This window comes from Nelumbo lutea, chromosome 1, assembly GCF_056320005.1.
Source record: "Nelumbo lutea isolate HS-2025 chromosome 1, American lotus-T2T, whole genome shotgun sequence".
In the NCBI taxonomy this organism is placed as follows: domain Eukaryota; kingdom Viridiplantae; phylum Streptophyta; class Magnoliopsida; order Proteales; family Nelumbonaceae; genus Nelumbo; species Nelumbo lutea.
The window spans coordinates 27,202,876-27,223,679 of NC_142684.1; the positions used below are offsets into that span (position 1 = coordinate 27,202,876).

Consider the following 20,804-nt stretch of genomic DNA (forward strand, 5'->3'; position numbering starts at 1 on the left):
TGCCACAGTCTCACATCAATGTAAATTTATTTGCATTGCAACCAAATATAGCCTTAGACTTAGTTTGGAAGGAATACAAATGCAAATATGTAGAGTGCAAAACCTTGTATTCTGTACTCTTTCCAAATTGAGCCTTAGTAGTATGAACAATTACCAGAGAGTAGTTGCTTCCTACAATGGGGAGCTGTAGAACCTCTATGTGGCATATGCTCTTGTGTATCCATTTTTCCATGAATCTTGAATGATGAAAATGTTTTGAAAAGTTTGCTTTACCCCATGTTTGGAAGTTCACTAAAAAAATCAAACTATCAAACCTTCACATTTTTAAATATTCCAATCAAGGAAGTACTTTATTTTGGCTATATGGAAAATGGAATTATACTGAAATTTATTTGTGAAGGGGTCTTCCACTGAAATTACCTTAATGGATGGCACTTAGAGAAACATATGGGCTCTTTTTGGCTCCAAACTATATAGCCACATGGATGATTTCCATCTCTAGCCATTGCATGTTGAACTCTTGACATGTTAGGAAAGTGAAGAATTAATCCATAATATAGTAATAAAAAGCCATTGTTAGACAGTGTATGCCCTTAGTTCCAATCAGATTGATGCACTTATTGTCATTTATTGTAAATGAATAAAGTGCATAATTGATTCATGTTATTATGGTATGTTTCTGTGTAATACCCTTAAACTGGACACTTATCATATTCATGTTAGTTTAAAATCTTCACAGCCGTTGGATAAGTCTAGGGAGATTTATCCTACAAAGGCTGACACTGATGTGTCGCCAAGTTGGTTGGGTGGCTTGTCTCAACTGCTAGGGTGAGACCTGAGGTACATGCAGTGTGGGTTTTTCTTGAAACCCTGAACCGGACCAAATTCCAGTATTGCCCTGGACCTTGGAGATAGATGGGCAAAACTAGAATATTATACTTGACCCCTAGACTCGATTATGGTACTGCACTAGGTGTCGGATTGGGCTATCTTTGATATGCCAATCAATGAGATCCTTAGAGGGGGTTAAAACTTTGGTATGTTGGGACAGTCCGAGAATTCATCTAAGTGGGTGATCATAGTGACAGGATCATCCTCTTTATTGAACAAAGTGAATGATCAGGGAAATGCATTCTCTCTGATGGAAACCTAAACTACCGGCAGTGGATTTCAAATGCGTTTGAAATTTGGTTTTGTAAAATATATTTATATAAAGATATACTTATATATTATGGTTTCAAAATGTTTGCAAAAGATTTTAATTCCCAGGATCCATGTGAATAGAGAGTGCAGCATTGTACCTTGCAGCCGAGGGAGAGGTCCTCTCTTGTTGGACAGTATTTTGATCATTATGGGCTGAGAGGTTAAGTGTAAGACATTGAGTGTAATACCTAATGGGCTAATCTTTCATCTGCCCACAGTTCTTAGGTTTTCATAAGGTGGCTAGATCCAATAACCATTTAGTGTAAATGTTGGGCCCGTTAAGACCCCATGGTGATGGATTCAAGGGTTCACTGTCTCTTACAATGAATTCAGCCAGGCCTTGTAACAAAAGCTGGGCTGAACCAATGTAGTTGATCTGTAGATCCATGTAAAGGTCCCATGCCATATAAAGAGAGCCAACTGGGCAGTAGGTTAAGGAGTAAGTGAGCACATAAGCTTAATAGGCCTGAATCCCAATTTGAACTAGGCTTAAGTTAGTTAATTAAAAGGGGCAAGATCTGATTTATAATCTGATTAGGACTAGCTGAAGGATAAGATAAGTCTTATCCATTTAAGAGTCCAGATCCAAATATCAGATTTGGATCAAGAAACTCTCTCCTAATTAGATTAGGAGGCTGATCCAAAGAAGACTATAAATAGGGGGCGAATTCCTCAGTTAAATACACAGCAATCTATAGAGTTCTCTCATATTTTTGCCATCCCTACCCAGTTCGATCTCCACTTATAGATCTGATCAAGAAACAATCTGAAGTCATGCTCACCAGCCCTTGTTTCATTCTTGCTGAAGAATTTCAGTTCTTGTTGAAGAGTCGTCCTACTGATCCTGCTTCACCACACACTATGTCGTCTTTAGTGGAGGCAAGTTTTGGTCTTCTCCTTGGGGTGTGAATACCTTCATTGGGAGTTTTTGTTACTTTGTATCAAGTATATCCCTCTCTTCCCTTTTGGTTTCAGATCTGGCCCAATTTTAGATTCAAGAATGAACCTTGAAAATGTAGTTTTCTAAATTAGGGAATGTGATTCCCAGATGGGAGAAAAGAAACTTTTGAAATTTCGCCCAACCTTCCTACAAGGTTCGGCCATCCATATGATGGACCTCCCATCCCTTCAGTAATGTCATAGTCAAACCCAACGACTAGCTAGGGAAAATCTATGATGTCGGAAGAGCTTTATAACCAATCAATCCCCTACCCCACCACCACCACCATATTAAATTTTGATAAATATATCATCTAAAAAAACTAAAAGGCCATTAAACATATAAGTAAATGTACATGACCTTTGTACGTAACAATTTTTTATGATGATGGTGATGATGTTGATGGTAAATAATATGTTTCTAAAATGATCTATAATATTTTTTTTGTTTATGTCTATAAAAATTATGCTTATTTGTCACACTTAATTTTTTGTTTAATATGATGAATATATGATATTATAGAAGTGTCCAAATGTTTTCTACAATTATTTTTGTCCTTTAAACTTTTCTACATTTTCATCCTTTTTAATTTTTATTATTCTTTAGCTATGACATCAAGGGTTGACACATTTTGTTGATTCATCACCAAACAGAATAATAATTTGGATTGGTTTTAAATTTGTACTTTATTTCTATCATCAAGAAAAACAAGGACACTTTGTCAAACTAATTTGTCTTTAATATAATTACTTAATATAAGATTCAATAAAAGAATGAAAGTTGATATCCTAAATATAAAGACTTAATGAGAGGATTTTTTTTTTGACGCCAAAGAAGGCAATTCATTCAAAAGTTAGTTTAATGTACAATCCTGGCGAAATGAAGTAAGAAATCAGGAACTATGGACCAGGTAAAAATGACAAAATGTTAAGAGCTTTCTTGGCCAAAGTATGTGCCACTTGGTTTCCTGAATGCTTGGTGAATCTCACTGAACTGTGGGGGATGCTATCTAAGAGAACTGCAATAAGAATATACTATTTGATGTGCCACAGAGTGTCTCGTGAGACTTCTAACAAGAAGTGGATCACTAATAAAGCATCTCCTTCAAAAATAACATGATGAAAATGAAAGTTAAGCACCAACTTGGTACCCTCCTTTAATGCCAAAGCTTTTGACTCCATAGATAAACAATGAGCTACGATGAGTCCACCCCAATGATCTATAGCTATTAGACCAACCCCGACTTTGGTAGAAGATGTTGCTCCATTGAAATTTATCTTAATATGTAGGGGGAGGGGAGGTCGTACCCAGATCTGAAGAGAAGGAGACAAGCCAACATCTGTACTAGGAGTTTGGTCTTGAGCCTCAACACTCAAACTGTTTTCGAGATCTAAAAATGAAGAGAGAAGATTGTTTGCAATGGTTAACAAATTAAGTGATTTTTTGTTGAAGATCACTTCATCACCGTGCTTTCCAATCTGCTAGAGGATTAGAGAGCATTTGGCAAAGATCAAAATAGTTCCTTTCTTACTGGGATCCTCCATTTCACTCAAATACGTTAGCTAGTCGATCATAGTCCATTTTGAATGAACTTCAACTTTTGGATTTAAAGGAGACATGAACCAAATTCTTTTTACTTTTAGACACTGAAAGAACAAGTGATCAATGGATTCCTCTTACAAGTTACAAAAATTGCAAGTACTATCACAATTGATTCACCTCTTGGCTATCTCAGTTTTAGCTGGAAAGGAGAGGTTGATGCACTTCCATATAAAAAAGTGAATTTGAGGTTGAAGGTACTTGAATTTCCAAAATTGATTCCAAATCCAATTCTCAAATGCAATGTTCGCTTGAGACAAGGAGATTGTTGACGAAGGATCTAGATAGCAGATGTCATTGTGAAGAGTCCATTAGAGGAAAGCAACCGGATCAAAAAATCTTCGATGAATGTGTCATGAGAGGGAAGAGGGCTGCCTAGTATGGCTTCAGCTAAAGGTTGAGGAAACAATGCTGTGCTCAATGAGTAATTCCATTTACCTGTGTTTGCCTCAATGAGATTACCAACCTTATCATTGTAAGGGGATCCTACGTCTCTGACATCTTTAGGAGACCACCCATCAATCCATGGATCCTCAAGAGTATCAACTTTCCAACCATTACCAATGACCCATTTAATTTGGGGCTTAATGAGAGATCTCCCATGCAATATCGATGTCCATACCCAAGAAGCATTAGAAGATCTTTTAATCAACCAAAGGAGACATCATGTTTGAGATATTTTGTCGATAAAACTTGCACCCAAATATTGTCTCTTTTTGTTAGAAATCTCCAGACGAGTATCGTGATCAAAACTTTACTTATATCATGAATATCATGAAAACTCAGTCCTCCAATATCCTTGTGTCGCATGATGGAGCCCCAACTCTTCAAATACAAATATGAATGTTTTTTTAACAAACCCCACCAAAAGTCTCGGCATAGCGAGTTAATCTTAGAAGCAAACTCCTTAAAATGAAAGTGGTAGAGAGATAATAGTTGGGAATTGTCTACAAGACACTTTTAAAAAGAACTACTCTACTTGCTTCTGACAATAACCTCATCTTTAGGTTATGTTTGGTTTGAAGGAAAAAGGTAAGGAAAGGAAGGAAAAGGTAAAAACCTATATAAGACTTGTAAATGTTTCCTTACCTTTCCCTTCCTTTCCCTACTTTTTCCTTCAAACCAAACATAGTCTTAATTTTTGCAATTTGTTGGTAACTTTTTCCACCATGAGCTTCCAATTCAGTTTGGAATGACAATTTTCATTTGGAAAAAATCCTAGATACTTACCAAGGTTGTGCACGATCTGAACTCCCATGATAGAAGCCAGAATTTTCCTATTTCTCCTGTAAACATTAGGACTAAAGAGGATTGAGGACTTTTTGATATTCACAATTTGGCCTGACCAGCTGCTGAACAAATATAAGCAATCCTTTATCTAAGTGAGTTTTTTGATGGAAGCCTATTCAAAGATTAGGATGTCATCTGCGAAAAAAAGGTGGTCAAGAATACATGTACTCCTTGCAAATCTTAAGCCTTTGAGAGAATCCTCTGACAACTTCTTAAGAAAAGGGTAGGGAAGAACACCGAGGCTAAGACTAAAAAGATAAGGGGAAAGGGCACATCCTTGTCTCAATCCCCTTTGTGGGTAAATAGGAGAACATGGTATCCCTTCAGCATCAATCTCATAGAAGAACATGCGATGCAGCTGTGAATTAGTTCATAAAAGTATGGAGAGAAACCTATAAGTTCCCAAACATTTGATGACAAAATTCCATTACATTTGGTCATAGGCCTTGGACAAGTCAATTTTGAGCAAGAAATCCCCATATTTTTTTTCCTTTCAATAAAATTCATAGCTTCCGTTGCCACAATCTTATTGTCAGTGATGTTCCTACCCAATGTGAAAGCATTCTGCATTGGGGTGATAATTTGAGAAATGGTCGTTTTCAATCTTTGGTGTGAGCTCCGGGAAGCTCATGGCCGGTTCAAAAGAGTTGGAGTCGCCACCCATTTTTTAAAGGAAATGGGCCCTCATTTTCAAGTTTGAAAAGCTCGATTTAGGTCTTTTATAGTGACTCCATTTTCTATGGGAAAGACATACAACCAAGAGATTTCAGGTCTAAGGATTGGGAGAGAGAAGGTATTAGGCACCCCTCTCTCCAAGTTGCTTTAGCAGCCCAATACGGGAGTTGTTCAGGCTCAATTTCTTTTAGAGAAAAAACAGAAATGGTTGTAAAAATTTCTTAAATTTAGATGAACATGCTTTCAATTCCTCCTAAGACCGATTTTGAGGTGATGTTATCGGGTCTTAGGTACTGATTTCCCTAAGACCCTCGCCTCTCTGCCTTTACTCTCAATCAAGAAAAAATTGAAAATGATGGTTATCCAAACATTTCAGAACCTCAAACAACCCATAAAAACTAAAGAAGACTTACCTTTCCTATGTTCCTTGATGGGAGTTTTCCAAGCAGCTAGGGATGCGACAGAACGAAGTTTAAAATCTGATGTTTATAGCACCTCCGGATTTGGGTGAACAAGAAGCAGCATATGGTCTGGGAGAAAGCTCTATCCTCTCTCTCTTTCTCTTTAGGAGCTTCTCTTGGGTTTCTTTCCTCTTTCTTTCTCTTTTTTTTTTGGTCCCCCTTCTCTCTTAGGTTTTCTCTCTTTTCTCTCTTCTATCCAATTTCCCTCTTCAAGCTCGAGTTGGGCCTCTATTTATAGAGAAAATGGAGGGAGATGGGTCTGAAATTCGCTCAGCTACAATGCTTGTAAGTGAGTAGAGAGTTCTTTCACTAAAATAGGTAAAGATTCTTCAAAGAAATAGGTGCCCATTCAAGCTTTCCTATCTAATGAAACTTTTTTTTTGATTTGGGGGTGGTTTTCATGGGTTTCGTGTGTCCAATGGGAGTTTAGGGCGTACCAAACGTTGCAGTTTCGTATTTGGGGCTGTTAGTGGTAGAAAATATAAATTTAATTAACTTTTTAAAGTTATTTTGAGCTTTTTGGGTCTATTAGGCTTTGTTTGATTGGTCCAGGTGTTCTAATGGGTCAAGAATGGGTTTGATATCAGCCATCACCCTTTTTAAGGCTTCAGGTTGGGCCAGATGACATGGCAATTTAATCTGGTGCATCAAATTAGCATCTTTCTAGTTTAACAGTTAGGTAGATGAATTTGGTCATGAAATTTAGCGTGCTGGGGTTTTCTGGGTCTCTGAACACAGTGGTGAGGCCTGGTCAAACAAATAGGGTTGGGATGATTGAGATCTATTGCTGACAAGTTCAGATTAATGAAATTTGCCGAAATATAACCTTTGTTTGATAAAGGGTCAAACGGAAGAATTTTTTGATGAAATTTGGTGGGTAGGCATTTTTTATCATCTTGAATCTAATGGAAGTGATGGATCTTTGATCAGAGGTGTAGATTGATTGATTTAGTTCAGATCATGGTCTTAGCTTATTGTTTTCCAATTAATGAGAATGTTCGAAATAGAATCTTACTTTTTCACAGTCAAACGGAGGTGTTTGGTCATGAGATTTGACATGCTAGGGTTTTTTGGGTCTCCGAACATAGTGATAAGGTCTGATTTGTCATGTTAAGTTGGTATGGTGGATGGTAGGCTATAATTAATGAAATTTGTTGAAATAGGATCTTGGCTTGATGAAAGGTCAAACAGGTTTGAGCTACAATTTGGTGGATAGGCATGGATTGAGGGGAGGAGTCAAGCAGATGGTTCTGATATGAGAAAGATGTGGTAAATCTTGGTAATCATTCAGGATCATCAAAATGGAATCTTGATGTTTTTATGGTTGATCATCATAGATTTGTGGTGGGGATTCACTAGTTGATAGCTTCCTATTGATCTTGAGGTGATGGGTGTGTTGGATATGATTTTGGGGAGTTGGAATTTGAATATTGCATGGATTAGGGCTGTTAAAAAGGAAGTTGGCTTGATAAATAGTGGATCTTTTAAGTTTAGTCATGAAAATTGATATGTAACTAATTTGTAGTTTTCCAAGTCTAGGGGTGATGTTTGATCAATGTTCTTATTTGCCCTGTGGATTGCATAAAAAATGGGGTATTTTGGGTTTTAAAGAGTATCAAGTTAATTTGGTTGTGTTTCTAAGATTTCGAGGTCTAAGAGGGGCACAAAGAGGTAGGGTGAAGGAACCGAGTAAACATTTGGGTGCTAACATTTGGGTAATAATCTTGGTCACCACTTAACATTTGTGAGTCCAATGGGCCAAAAATCAATGACCTCTTCCACACCACCTGATTTGGGGTAAAAGGACAACACTCGTATGTATTATTGATGGAACTAATTTTTTGAGGATTTAAGAACAAATCTTCGATGAAGAGAACAAGCTCCTCCCGAACTAGGTTCCAACACTTTTGGTAGAACATTGACGAGATGTCATCTAAGCCTAGAGCCTTCCAAGTAGGGGTGATCATTTCAGCCCAGCATGAGCCCGGCCCACATTAAGGCTGCAAATTTTTGGGTCGGGCTTGGGCTTAATCTTTAAGCCCAGCCCAACCCGCATATATTTAAACTTACACATTTTGTGTATAATAAATGATGAGGGCGGATTAGGCCCTCCAATGACATCATGACACGTGGCATCTTGGAACAGTTGGATGACACCTAGACACTACCTAAGTGATGATTTGGAGTCCCAAATCACAGTTTGTCTTCCCCCTGACTTGGCAACCTACCTTTAACACCAACCTGGTGACCTAGACCACAATTTAGGTCAGCTTGCAGCACCTCATCCAAGGCCAACCTGTAGCACCTCGTCACTAGCCGAAGTGACGTCAACGCAAGGAGCGACATTGAGGACCAGGCAATAACCTGCGAGATGTGCTCGATGATAAATTTGACAGGCATATCCTAACCTTCCCAGGTTTCTCAAAAGTTGGCCCACATATTGGATATTCCAGAGGATGGTCAACGTGCATGTCGGTTACCTCCAAGGATCTCGGATTGGTTAAGCACGACCTCCCAGAAATCTCAAATGCAGTGCGTGAAGCCTATGCCAAACAATGCCTATATAAGGACATCAACCCCCAAAACTCAGGCACACGCGATTATTTGCACACAAGATCTCTAGCATTCAAACTTTCTGCTCGCAACTACAAAGAGAATACTAACTTAAGCATCAGATCGACCACCCCGGGTCATCCACCCCGGTCTCTCTGATCTCTGTTTTGCAACTTGGTCCAGCTCGTTGTGCGAACAACGTCCAAGCATCCTTCCAGGTAGGGGCTTCCAGGTCACGCTCCATCAATTGGCACTGGTTCTTCTGAAGAAGCTATGTAGCTCAGTAACCAACCTAGCTCGACACACGAATAGTCTCCTAATTCAGCCCAGTTAGCTTGGCATCCAAGCCGCCTTTTGGTAGGAATTCTCTAGCTCGACTTCTAAGCCATCAGCCACCAGGAAGTAATCAAAACAGCTAGGTGCTGCCAAAATGAGCATCATCAATATGTACATATGTATACATGTTATTTTACATTATATTATATATTTTACATATAAATATTATAACATGACATGTATAATTTATATTATATGTAATATGTTATATTATATAATGTATAAAATAAGTTTATATGCATTTTATGTTATTAAATATAAAGATATGTAATGTTTTATATATGAGTGACATTGGCCCGAAACTAGGCCCAGTTCGGTCTGGGCCCGTATAGACCTGGGCTAGGGCTTATGTTTTAGGCTCGGAACCCCAAGCTTTGCCGGGCCCAGGCCTAAGCTATAGCCCTTATTGTAAGTGCAAAGCCCGGCCCGGGCCCAGCCCAGTCGGGCCCATGATCACCCTACTTCCAAGCCCCAATGTCAAACAATGCCCTTCTCACTTCTTCTTCGGTTGGGATTGACATTAATATATTTGTTATTTTCCTCCTCCAATATTTGATTTGGAATGAAATCATTTGAGAGAGAGGCAAGTTCTAGATAGGAAGTGGAAAATAAATCTGAGAAGGAATTTATCAAACCTTTGATAGCATGTTGATCATTAGTCTAAGATTCATTTGGAACTTTTAGCCACGTGATGGCATTTTTACGCCTTCGATTAGAAGCATAAAATGGAAAAACTTTGTATTTCAATCTCCAACCTTAAGCCAATGACACTTTGATCTTTGCTTCTAATGAGGGGTGATTTGGCTTGACCTACTAATAAGCAAACATGTGGACGCGATCAGTTGACTAGAGATTGACAAGGCATTTCCTACCACCTTAGCAAGATAGGTCACCTCAGGTGCCTCAGGCACCCCGGCCATCAGGACCGAGGACCGAGTAGCTCATTATGACTCGACCTATCAAGGTGACACATACCAAACTTCTAGAAGCAAGTCAGCTATCTTCGAGCTCTTCAAGATCACGCCGCATGTTTGTAGGCCTTATCCTCAACTCGTCTAGATCGGACGGACTCGATAAGCCTTATCAGCTATCATGAAGCTCACCTCTTGGCATGGAATGGACTCCTAACAGTACGGGTTGAGGATCTCGGAGGTATTTCATGAGGCCTATGGTAACTCACCTATATAAGGGCATCTACCCCAGTGACACAAGTTATACACCATTTATTGCTCAGTAGCCTACTAGCTATCTAATTTTCAGCTCACACACATACAATATTAACTTAAGCATCGGAGCGCTCACACTAAGTAAGCCACCCCAGGTCCTTTGAGCATTCCTCTCTTGCAGTTCAACCGGCCAGCCGAGCAAACCGATGTTCGAGCTGCCCTCCAGCTAGGAGCTTCAAGATTGCACACCATCAATTGGCACCATCTGTGGGAACCATGACAAAAAGCTAAGTTCTCACTTTTAAATTACTTACTTTTTCTGCAATATTTCATTAATGGCATCATCTAGCAACACTGATAAGAGTATCGGCATGATTGTCACCGGGGGGCGAGACCAACTTGCATTTAACCCAGTGATCCCCTCTGTGACCATCGGACAGTTCACCATCCCCCTCACCATCCTAGGGGTATCGACAGTTCAGAGCCAAACATTTGTCACCCAGTCAGTCAGCACGCCCTACCTCATGAGAGGGTCACTCTCCCAACAACAGAACCAGCATCAAGGATGCCAGTCACCCCCTTGAGGATCGGTGCCATCTCAGATCCCTACTCCTCCTCGGAACTAGACTCCACCCCAGGATCCCACCCAAGATTGGCGTCCATCGCTACCCCGACAGGTTGTGGACCAGAGAAACCAACCACAGCGTAGCCATCTAAGCGATTAGCAGAAACGATAGTGCAATGACTAGCAACACCATCATCAAGACAACTAGCAGATCAACAACCAACAGCACGGGATAAGAGGCGAGGACCCAACTCAAGACCCCTCTATTTTCCATATCAACTAGAACCTAGATCGCGTTCATGATAATGCTACCAAGAGAGACCATCTTTCTCCTCATGGTAGTATCCGAGGTTGGGAAAATACTAGGGTTGAGGTACCAACCAGCACTGAGGTGAACAACATTAACCAGGGAGCAGCGAATAAGTGGCGTTGTCACTGAGCATGCCGTACCTTGGGTAAGAATAGTAGTGCCCCAATAACAGCAACTGAGAGAAGACAGGAAGAAGTGAGCTCGATAGCTGCATAGCCAGCTCCTATCTCACTGAGTCGGCCTTCCCAACTAGAACCGGAGATCCTTTCTGCCATAAGGCTGAAAGGTTTTAAGACCCCAACCTTGTAGACCTACAATGGTAAGACTGACCCCAATGACCATGTTGATAGCTTCTAGTCCCTAATGCTGCTTGCGGGAGCTGACGAAGCAAGCTTATGTATGGCCTTCTCAACAACTCTAAAGGAAGAAGCAAGGTTATGGTACCAGACTCAAGCTCTAGGTTCAATCAGGAGCTGGAAGCAGTTTGTGGACCTTTTCAGAGTGGACTTCGCTACCAATAAGAAGTGCCCAAAATCAGTAACCAACCTCCTTAACTTGATCTAGAAGGAGAATGAGTCACTAAGAGACTATATTAGACGGTTCAACTCTGAAAGGCTACAGATACCTAACCTCGACCCAGCTATGTAGCTCGTTATGGCCAAGAGAAGAGTATACCACCCAGATCAGATCTTCGTTGGCACCTTGAGTTGAACCCCTCGAGCACTATGGAGGCGTTCCTCGAGGAAGTCGATAAGTTCATCATCAAGGCAGAAGAGGCTCTGGGGTCCCGGCTAGAGCTACACTAGTATCGATGAAAGAGAAAGTTGCCAAAATGAAGTAGGTCACTGCGTAGCAGGCGAAGAAAGTCACCGAGGAAGAGCTGATCACCACCTCGGGGTTCAGGTTGGCAATGTAGGACCCCTCCTATTCAACGATCCAACAACACCGCCCTGAATGCCAAGGGGAACAAAATTCTAATGTCCATCAAAGACACCGGCTACATCAAGTGGTTGCCTAGGATGAGAGTTGACCCTGCAACTAGGAACCTGAACCGGTATTGCCATTTCCACCAGGACATCGGGCATGACACAGAGAGCTACCACAACCTGAAGCGGAGCATCGGCCAGACGACCAGTGGAGAGACGTGCCAGAATCGAGCAGGCGGAACGACCGTAATCAGCAGCCACCTCGGCAACTGCCACCAGAAGATAGACTGATCCGCAGGGTGATCAATAAGATCACTAGTGGATCCATTGTAGCAGGTTGTAGTACAACAATAGGGAAAGCATCAGTCCGGGAGCTCGTGCATGAAGATGAGAACTCATCGAAGCACCCTAAGGTAGAGGAGGTGATCTACTTCACCGAGGATGACGCTCGCAGGATCAAGCCAATTGCAGCAATGACCAGGCCCAACACATTTAGGTTCGAGCACATGTTCCTGGTGGTCACCACCCCGTCCCCCTATAACACCATTCTAGGTTGACCCATCCTGCAAGCACTACGTGCGGTGGTTGTGGCCTACATGGCCGCACTGAAGGGCAAGGCCAAGTTGGCGGACAACGTGAAGTTGGAATCACCCCCTCAAGTACATTGAGGAGTGAGTTGCACCGATGGAGGGGATGGTCCAGGTCTTGGGTCTTAGATGCTCATTTCATTAAAAATAATCGTGTAATTAATTTACAATTAATTATAAAAGTAATTAATTTTATTAATAATTAATAATTAAAAATTATTATATTCATTTAATTAATTGGTAATTAGTTTGTTAAAAGTTAAACAAGCTTTCTCATATTTAAGGTTAAAATAGTCAATTGCCATTTTTCAAAACTTAGAATTCAGATTTTAGAACAACATTCTCTACATTTAGGTGGCATTTGATAACACTTTTCAAACCCCTAAAGTCTGAAAATGTTGCTTTTTAGACATTAAAGGTGTTTGGAAGGGTATCTGGATTTGGGTTTGAAAATTATTTTCAGATCTGAAATAATAAGACCTGGGCAGGCTCTAAAGGTGTTCAAATGTGTTTTAGACCTAGCTGAAAGTCCAAAATTCCCTTAAAGACATGCTTGCATTTCTCTCTCTCATATTTCATCTTCTCCACTTGACACAACGTCAGCAAGTGACTCCTCCGAAGAACCAACAGCGACAAGTTCTAGCCTTCTCTCTCTCTCTCTCTCTCTCTCTCTCTTCTTCTTCTTCTTCCTCCTCCTCCTCCTCCTCCTCTTTCTCTATGGTCTTATGGCTTCTGTCCTCTATTTTTCATTTTCGATCACCACTGCAACTCTCAGTAGTGGCGGCAAGTGACTCCACTAGTGAACCAACGACGACGAGTCCCAACCTTCTCTCTCTTTCTCTCTCCCTCTCTCTCTCTCTCTCTTTCTTCTTCTTCTTCTTCTTCTTCTTCTTCTTCTTCTTCCTCTATGGTCCCATGGCTTCCGTCCTCTATTTTTCATTTTCGATCGCCACTACAACTCTCGATAATGGTAGCAAGTGACTTCTCCAGCTAACCAACGACAATGAGTGATTCCTTCAACCTTCTTCTTCTTCTTCTTCTTCTTTTTCTTCTTCTTCTTCCGTCCTCTATTCACCATATTTAATATTTATCTTTCTTCTCCACTAAGTAGATTTTATTTGTATTAATTATTAAATATTTTAATAGTTTTTAGATATTATTTTTCTAATTAATAAATATTTGTATTGCTTTATGGACTTTATTACTATTTTAATTATTATTTTAACTTTTAATAATTTATTTTTAATTTATAAGTTTATATGTATTTTTAATTTTTTCTTATTTTAATAATTTTTTATTTTTATAATTTATTCATATTTTTTAATATATTTTGAATTAAATAAATTATTTTTATGAAATAGTACAATTTGAACTCAAATTTACTGAATAGTCTAATTTACAGGTAAAATAGTAAAATTAGTGAATCTTAAATGCTGAAGGTTTGATCCAACACAAACAACATTCTTTATTCAAAGCTTCTAAAAAGTCAAAAAACAACGGTCTCTTTTTAGATTTCAGACAGTTTTAATATCTTTCTAACTTTTCAAAATTTAGACTTCAGATTTATCAAACACCATCTTAGACTTCAAAGCCAAAAAAAAAAAAAATCACTAACTCCAATACACATCTAAAAGTAACTTTTATAGTTTTCAAGGCATTCAAATGTCAGACTTTAGTGCAAACGAACATGGCCTTAATGAGAAGGATTTAAATGAGGAGAAAAGTGGTTATTCAAATTACATTTCCATCCTCACAATTAGAAGGGGACCAAATTAAAAAATTGGGATATTTTAGTTAAACAAAAGTTTAGACACGTAGTATTTTCAAATTTAGACACATGGCATTTTTTGAGAAGTAGCTGCTAAAGCCCACAACCTACTATCACCATTTAGACAAGTGGCCTTCCCATCTTCTAGAAAGTTAGACACGTGGCATTTTTGAGGAATTCTTGCTAAAGCCCACAACCCACTAGCAGGCTACAACCCCCCACCATTCAAACACATGGCCTTCTCATTTTTCTAGAAAGCTATCCACGTGGCACTTTTTAAGAAGTTGCTGCTAAAGCCCACAACCCACTACCACATTTTTCAATCCATTCCTAAAAAATGCAAAAAAATGCAAAAGTGGTTATTGACAACCATTTCTGCCTACATTCTATCAATCTCAGTTAATCATTAACCCTCTACGTATCATAACAAAAGAACTATCCATATCCTAATAATTGTTGAAAAACTATTTTTTGAAATAAATATTTCTTAAAATTTTAATAATTATTTAAAATATTAATAAATATAAATTTAACATTATTGATTCCATAATGTAAATTTAACATTATTGATTCCCCACGTGGTCATTCACTAGTATATATATATATATATATATATATATAAATTAAACTACAATGTGATGAGTTGACACACTACTACAATTTCGTTAACTAGTAAATGACCCCATACTAAATACAGGAAACGGGGGAAGTTAATTGTATATATATATATAAATATATAAATATATATATACACTGCCCAATGCAAAATTCTGATTTAAAATGGATAATTTCAGCAAATAATTTTAACAATATTTGCTACCAATGGAAATAATAATTATTAACTTCCCAAACTAATTAGTGTTAATTATGATTAACTTTACGTGTAAAATTAGAAATTAATTATTATGAATATAAAATAATTATTATTATTTTTGTTATTAATTATCAGTATTTAATTTAATCGGGTTTGATAATAATAGGTAAATATCATTAATTTATTTTTATCTTTTGGAAAACTGAATAAGAGAAAAATAAAATGGTTAGTATTGAAAATGAAAAAAAATATTTGTGTTTTTGCAAAAAAAATATTTATTGAACATAAAAAACCACTTATTTAAAGATAAGGTCGTTAACCAAAGAGTAATTAAAAATATTGAGTAAATAATAATTTTAAGAAATTAAATGTATTAATTAATAATTAGTTTGAATTAAAACGAGTAGTTTCAGCAAAGATTTTTAAATAATTAAAATTTTCTATTAAATTATTATTATTATTATTATTATTATTATCATTATCATTATTATTATTAAGTAAATAATTTGTTATAATTAAGATTTTTAATTAATTTATGAAAAAATAATTGCTATAATAATTCTTTTAGTTTAACAATATTGGAGAATTCACAGTTGTCCAATGACATGTGCTCAACCCAACATAAAGGTCTGTTGATGATCCTAACAAACACATTGCAAGGAAATTTTCTAAGCAGTCAGTTCACATATGTACTGTTAAGCGTTGCTTGTCTAGATCAGTCAATATAATCAAAATGAAAAGGAACGAAGAATGCAGAACATTAGCATGACTAATGGGCCAAATCATCTTAGTCCGAAATTATGGAGGATTTGTGAGGAAAGTAGCCTAGATTATATCTGGAATACCCACTATAGAAAAAGGGAAAAGAAAACGCAAGTTCATCATTCCATTTGACTAACTTTAAATAATTGAAAGCAAAGTTGTGCTTCAGATGTCATCAAAACTATATATATATTTCCATTTTCATTCGATGATAGTTGGGTCTTATGTTATAATTCATCAAACCTGACAATGATACACCTCAAAAAGGAAACAATCTGAAATTTTCACAATTTGCATAAAAATAACATCTAATTGGTTAGGATCCAAAGATTTTTGCGTCCCTTAAAAAAACTAGGGGACAATTGAAAAATCTGGCCCACCGGGTGCTTCGCCCTCAACCCCTCTTTCTGCAATTTCATGTCGGGCTGACCAGGCAATGGCCCCCGGTAATGGGTTCGGTGACATATTAAGGAATCAATGCCGACATGGCATTATAGCTAGAAATAGTAGAAACCACCCAATCGAGCAGATGCAGCCAATAAACCAGCAGCAGCTATTAATGCAAGACCATTTCTTCTTCTTTTTCACCTTTTATTTCTCTTTATCTTTCTTTTCATTACCGTTGAATTTGCTTTCGATCTCTTTACGATCATCCAAATTGGAAGTTTGTTCGATTTCGGAGGCTTTTCTACGCCGCAACATCGACATAATCGTTTCCTCCTTCCTCTCTTCCTTCCCTTCTTACGTTGTTAACGCTGCTGCTCCTATTCGTGGGAATTGGGAAACTAGACGAATCTTTCTTGGGTAAATGATTGATAGAGTCTAAGCTGCATTGTTGAATCTTCTTCCTCTGGTTTCTTTCTATATCTATAAACTTTTCAAACCCTAACCTACACTGGTGTTGTAGTCGCCATCGTTCAGAAACGAAGACACTGTTTTCTGTTGCAGCAACAACCTGAAGTCACGAATCAGAGTTTTCCTGCCAGGAAAGAGTGGTAGTTTGTCGTTGGAGCTGCCGAAGTCCTAGAAGACTTCGCCTCACAAAGCACATTTGTTGAGAGTTGGGTAGAGACGGTTGAATGCACAGAAAGTTCAGTTAGAGTGAATGTGTAGAAAAATTGTAAATTGTTTGATATTGGGATTTTTTTAGGAAGAGATTGAGAGTGGGAACTTCCCACTTCTCACGTCTGGAGATTGAAAATTGTTTGATATTGTGCTTAGTTTTATGAAGAGATTGAGAGTGGGAACTTCCCACTTCCCACTTCTCACGTCTGGAGATTGAAAATTGTTTGATATTGTGCTTATTTTTATGAAGAGATTGAGAGTGAGAACTTCCCACTTCTCAGGTATAAAGAGTTATAGTATCACAAGACTGCGTTCTACCAGTATGTTGTCCCCTGCAAAAAACCGGCTAACATTAATGGGTAGACAACGTTAAATGGTGTTCGTGGTTGAACTGGGCTGAAAATTACAAAAACTTAATTTCAAATCATCTAATATCGAACTTTGTCTCTCATTTCTCCTCCACTCTATCTCTCATTCCTCCTCCACCGAATCCTTCTATCCCACCGAACCTCTTCCAACGGCGACCACACCACATCGGCCACTGTTCATTAGCTATCGTCAGCCGACACAAGTATGTTGTCTAGCCTCTTCTTCTTCTTACCAGTATGTTGTCTGGCCTCTTCTTCTTCTTCTTCTTCTTCTTCTTACTACAAGGGGCTTCTTGTGTCAACAGCAACCACCTACTTGGACAACCACCGGCGGTCGTACAAAGTAGTTGGGTTCTATATCCTCCACTTTGGAGATGCTTTACAGTAAGGTTTCAATGACGAAAACACCAACGGTGTTTCACTCTGATTGAAAAGGACCGATTTGATCTTCGATGGAGAATAAATTTCTGTTTTCTTTTCCAAATATAAGAAGGGAAAAGACAGGAGATTAGCTCAGAGATGTTATGATTTGCATCAGATCTATAAATTACTACTCGCCTTCAAAAAATTTGCTTAAAGTCCTTGTAAAACTTACTCACACGAAAGATACAACCGCATAAAAGAGTGTTGGCCCAATACTTAAGTTGAAACAGAAATTCCGTTATAGCCAGGAATTTGGTTTCAACCCAGAATCTCAGTACCGCCAAAAAAAACCAAAATTTGTCTTGCCACCGGCAATTGAAATTGCCTCCTTGATACTTGAAGAAGTTCGCCGTAAAGTTTGTATTAGTCGACGAGGAAAACCCAAGAAAAAGTTTCGGTGGGATGGGCGAGCTATTCTTCCATCATATTTGATATTTCCCTCCACCTCATCATATTTGACATTTCCCTCCCACTCATTGTACCAGTTTCCCCTTCAAATAATTCCTTTCCCTATTCTCTCTTACTTAAAAGAAAATACATATACATATACAAAATAAAATTGATGCATAAACAAAAATCAACAAGAGAGGCCTCATATCAGACATTGTAGGCCAAATATCACGGAACTAAAGCAATCTATCGGTGTGAGCTCCTTTTCGGGTTCACCCACCTTTGTTTGCTTGAAAAATCTCGTCGGTGTTGAAAAAAGAATCCCACCGGTGTTTGAGGAAAACAAGAAGCCCTTTTAAGAAGAAGAAGAAGAGGCCATTGAACGTATTGCCGGAGCTCTCACTGTCGATAGTTGATGGTTCGGGTCACCGTCTGCTGTGATATTCTCGCCAATGTGTGGAATAAGGTTCGGTGGAAGAGAAGCAAGGAAGTGGGAGGGAAGATTCGAACTGAGGGATTTTTTATTTTTTTTGTCTTTTTGTGTCCAGTTGAACCGGTTATTTCACTTAACGGCTAAAGACCCATTAACATTAGCAAGATTGGCCCTAGACGACGTGGTCGTCAATCATTGGAGGGTGCATTCGTCAAGTGCACCCATACAAAACATTGCTGATGTGACAATTGTTTTTGTTATAAAAAATAAAATTATATAAGCAACCATGCTGTCCAATACCCCTTATAAAACACGAAGGTTTAAAAACAAATTGGTTCAACAAAAACAAAGATGACATGTTCTTGATTGGTTATATATGTATTTTTTTGTATTCTTGATTTTTCTTCGTTTAGAGAACATGTTATTATCTAATTGTCAAATATCATGTTTCACAAATTATATAACTTTTATACTACAGAGTTTGTTTTCTTTTTGTTTTGAAAACCTTTATTTCAGAGAGCATTTGCTAATGTTTTTTTCTTTACTTTTAAGAAACCAATGTGAATGGTTTTGTTTTTTAAAAGCCAAAATAAAAGCCAGATGAGCAAAAGAATAATGCCCATGAAAAATTAAATGAAAGAAAAGCATGGAAGTAGCAGCAATATTTATGGTGTATTTCGTGTTCCAAAATGCTACTGTGAAAAAAGAAATTAAGACCTCCCTTACCTACAGAGATATATAATTCACACGAGGGAATAAATATTTCATATTTCAGATAGTAATGATCCTTTTAGTTTACTGTTCCAAATAATTTTACAGGTATCAGCTCTGATTAAATATTTCATATATCAGAAAGTAAAGCCAGGACATATCTCAGGGTGCAATTCCATATCCTGAACTGAAACTGAGCCCCGAAATATCCACTTGATTTGAAGATAACTCTAGCGGTAATGCTGTCATGTCTCCCAAGGATGATCGTGACGGCTCCTCCTGTTTGCTGATGATTGAAAAGGTAAGAACCAATTCCACCTCCGGCGGTGGCGGTTCCTATCGCGCGCGCCCTCTGTATGAGAATCCTCGACATCTTCATTATGATGATCATTGGTAGAGGAAAGCTGCAGCTCATGCCGGCAAACTGGGCAAGAATTGTGAATTCGCAACCAGGGAACAATGCAGTCAGAATGGTAGACATGCTTGCACGGCATCTCCCTTACTTCCTCGCCAATCCCAAATCCCTCCTTGCAAACAGGACAATTCGAGTCATTCTTCAAATGGGCCTCTGTGATCCTCACTTTTGGCAGGGCATCAATGGCTGAAGTTGGTGCCGGAGGTGGACCCGGTTGGTCATTCTGTGTTAGCTCCTCAATCAGCTCACCCAGCCCTGGCCCATGAAAGTAGTCCCTGGGGTTAGCAGCCCAGGGCATGAGAATTTCCGGAGGAGACATGGTTCTAGTCCGACGGCGACGGTTAGTTGGTCGGAATATAACCCAAGGACGGAGCGGATCGCCAACTTCATCGGAATCCTGAAATCGTCGAGGCAATGGGGGGTTAAGCATGAGAGAAAGGGCTTCCAACAACCGGGCCTCCGGGGAGGGATCTAGACTTGTGAAGTCAAGAACAACTCTGGGCCTGGCCTCTTCGAGCTCAAGGATGAACTGGCCAGAACAACGGGGGCAGAAAATCTCAGATGGGTTTGAAGCGGCAATCCTGACTGTTCGCTGGCACTGGAAACACCAGAAGAGACGGTAGCTCCTGATGCCATTGACTCTTACACGAGGAGGGCTGAGAGACATGGTTGCTGGCTTCCAAATGGAAATGGGGTTTTGATTTTTGGTTCCTGGATTTATGTATGTTTGTGGAAACAACGCAAAAGATGAAGATAATCGAAGCAAACAAACACATATATAAAGATTGGAAGAGAGGAGGGGAAAGAATATTGTCTTTTGGAGTTGCAGAAAGCGATTCTGTGTTCTAACAAATACAAAGGAAAGGAAGAATGAAGAATCATGCAAAGTATTCTGAAAGTATTCCTTCTAACCAAGGGAGGATGGTATCTTGGAAGTCATATCATATATTCATATACCCGTAGAGCTGCAAACGGATCAAATCGAATACGATATAGGTGGATCCAAATTTGATTCGTTTATAGCTGAATTCGAGTCGGATTTTA

General features: G+C 38.7%; 1 protein-coding gene across 1 annotated transcript; it reads right to left on the minus strand.

Annotated features, from left to right (window-relative positions):
* Positions 1-19,383: 19,383 nt before the first annotated feature.
* On the minus strand, positions 19,384-20,484 carry LOC148874061 (E3 ubiquitin-protein ligase RZF1-like). Its single transcript, XM_088965912.1, has one exon. The coding sequence runs from the start codon at positions 20,425-20,427 to the stop codon at positions 19,591-19,593; it is 837 nt and encodes a 278-aa protein (XP_088822038.1). The 5' UTR covers positions 20,428-20,484; the 3' UTR covers positions 19,384-19,590.
* Positions 20,485-20,804: the final 320 nt, after the last annotated feature.

Coding starts and splice junctions, on each gene's coding strand:
- LOC148874061 (XM_088965912.1), bottom strand. CDS start 20,427: ATGTCTCTCAGCCCTCCTCGTGTAAGAGTCAATGGCATCAGGAGCTAC.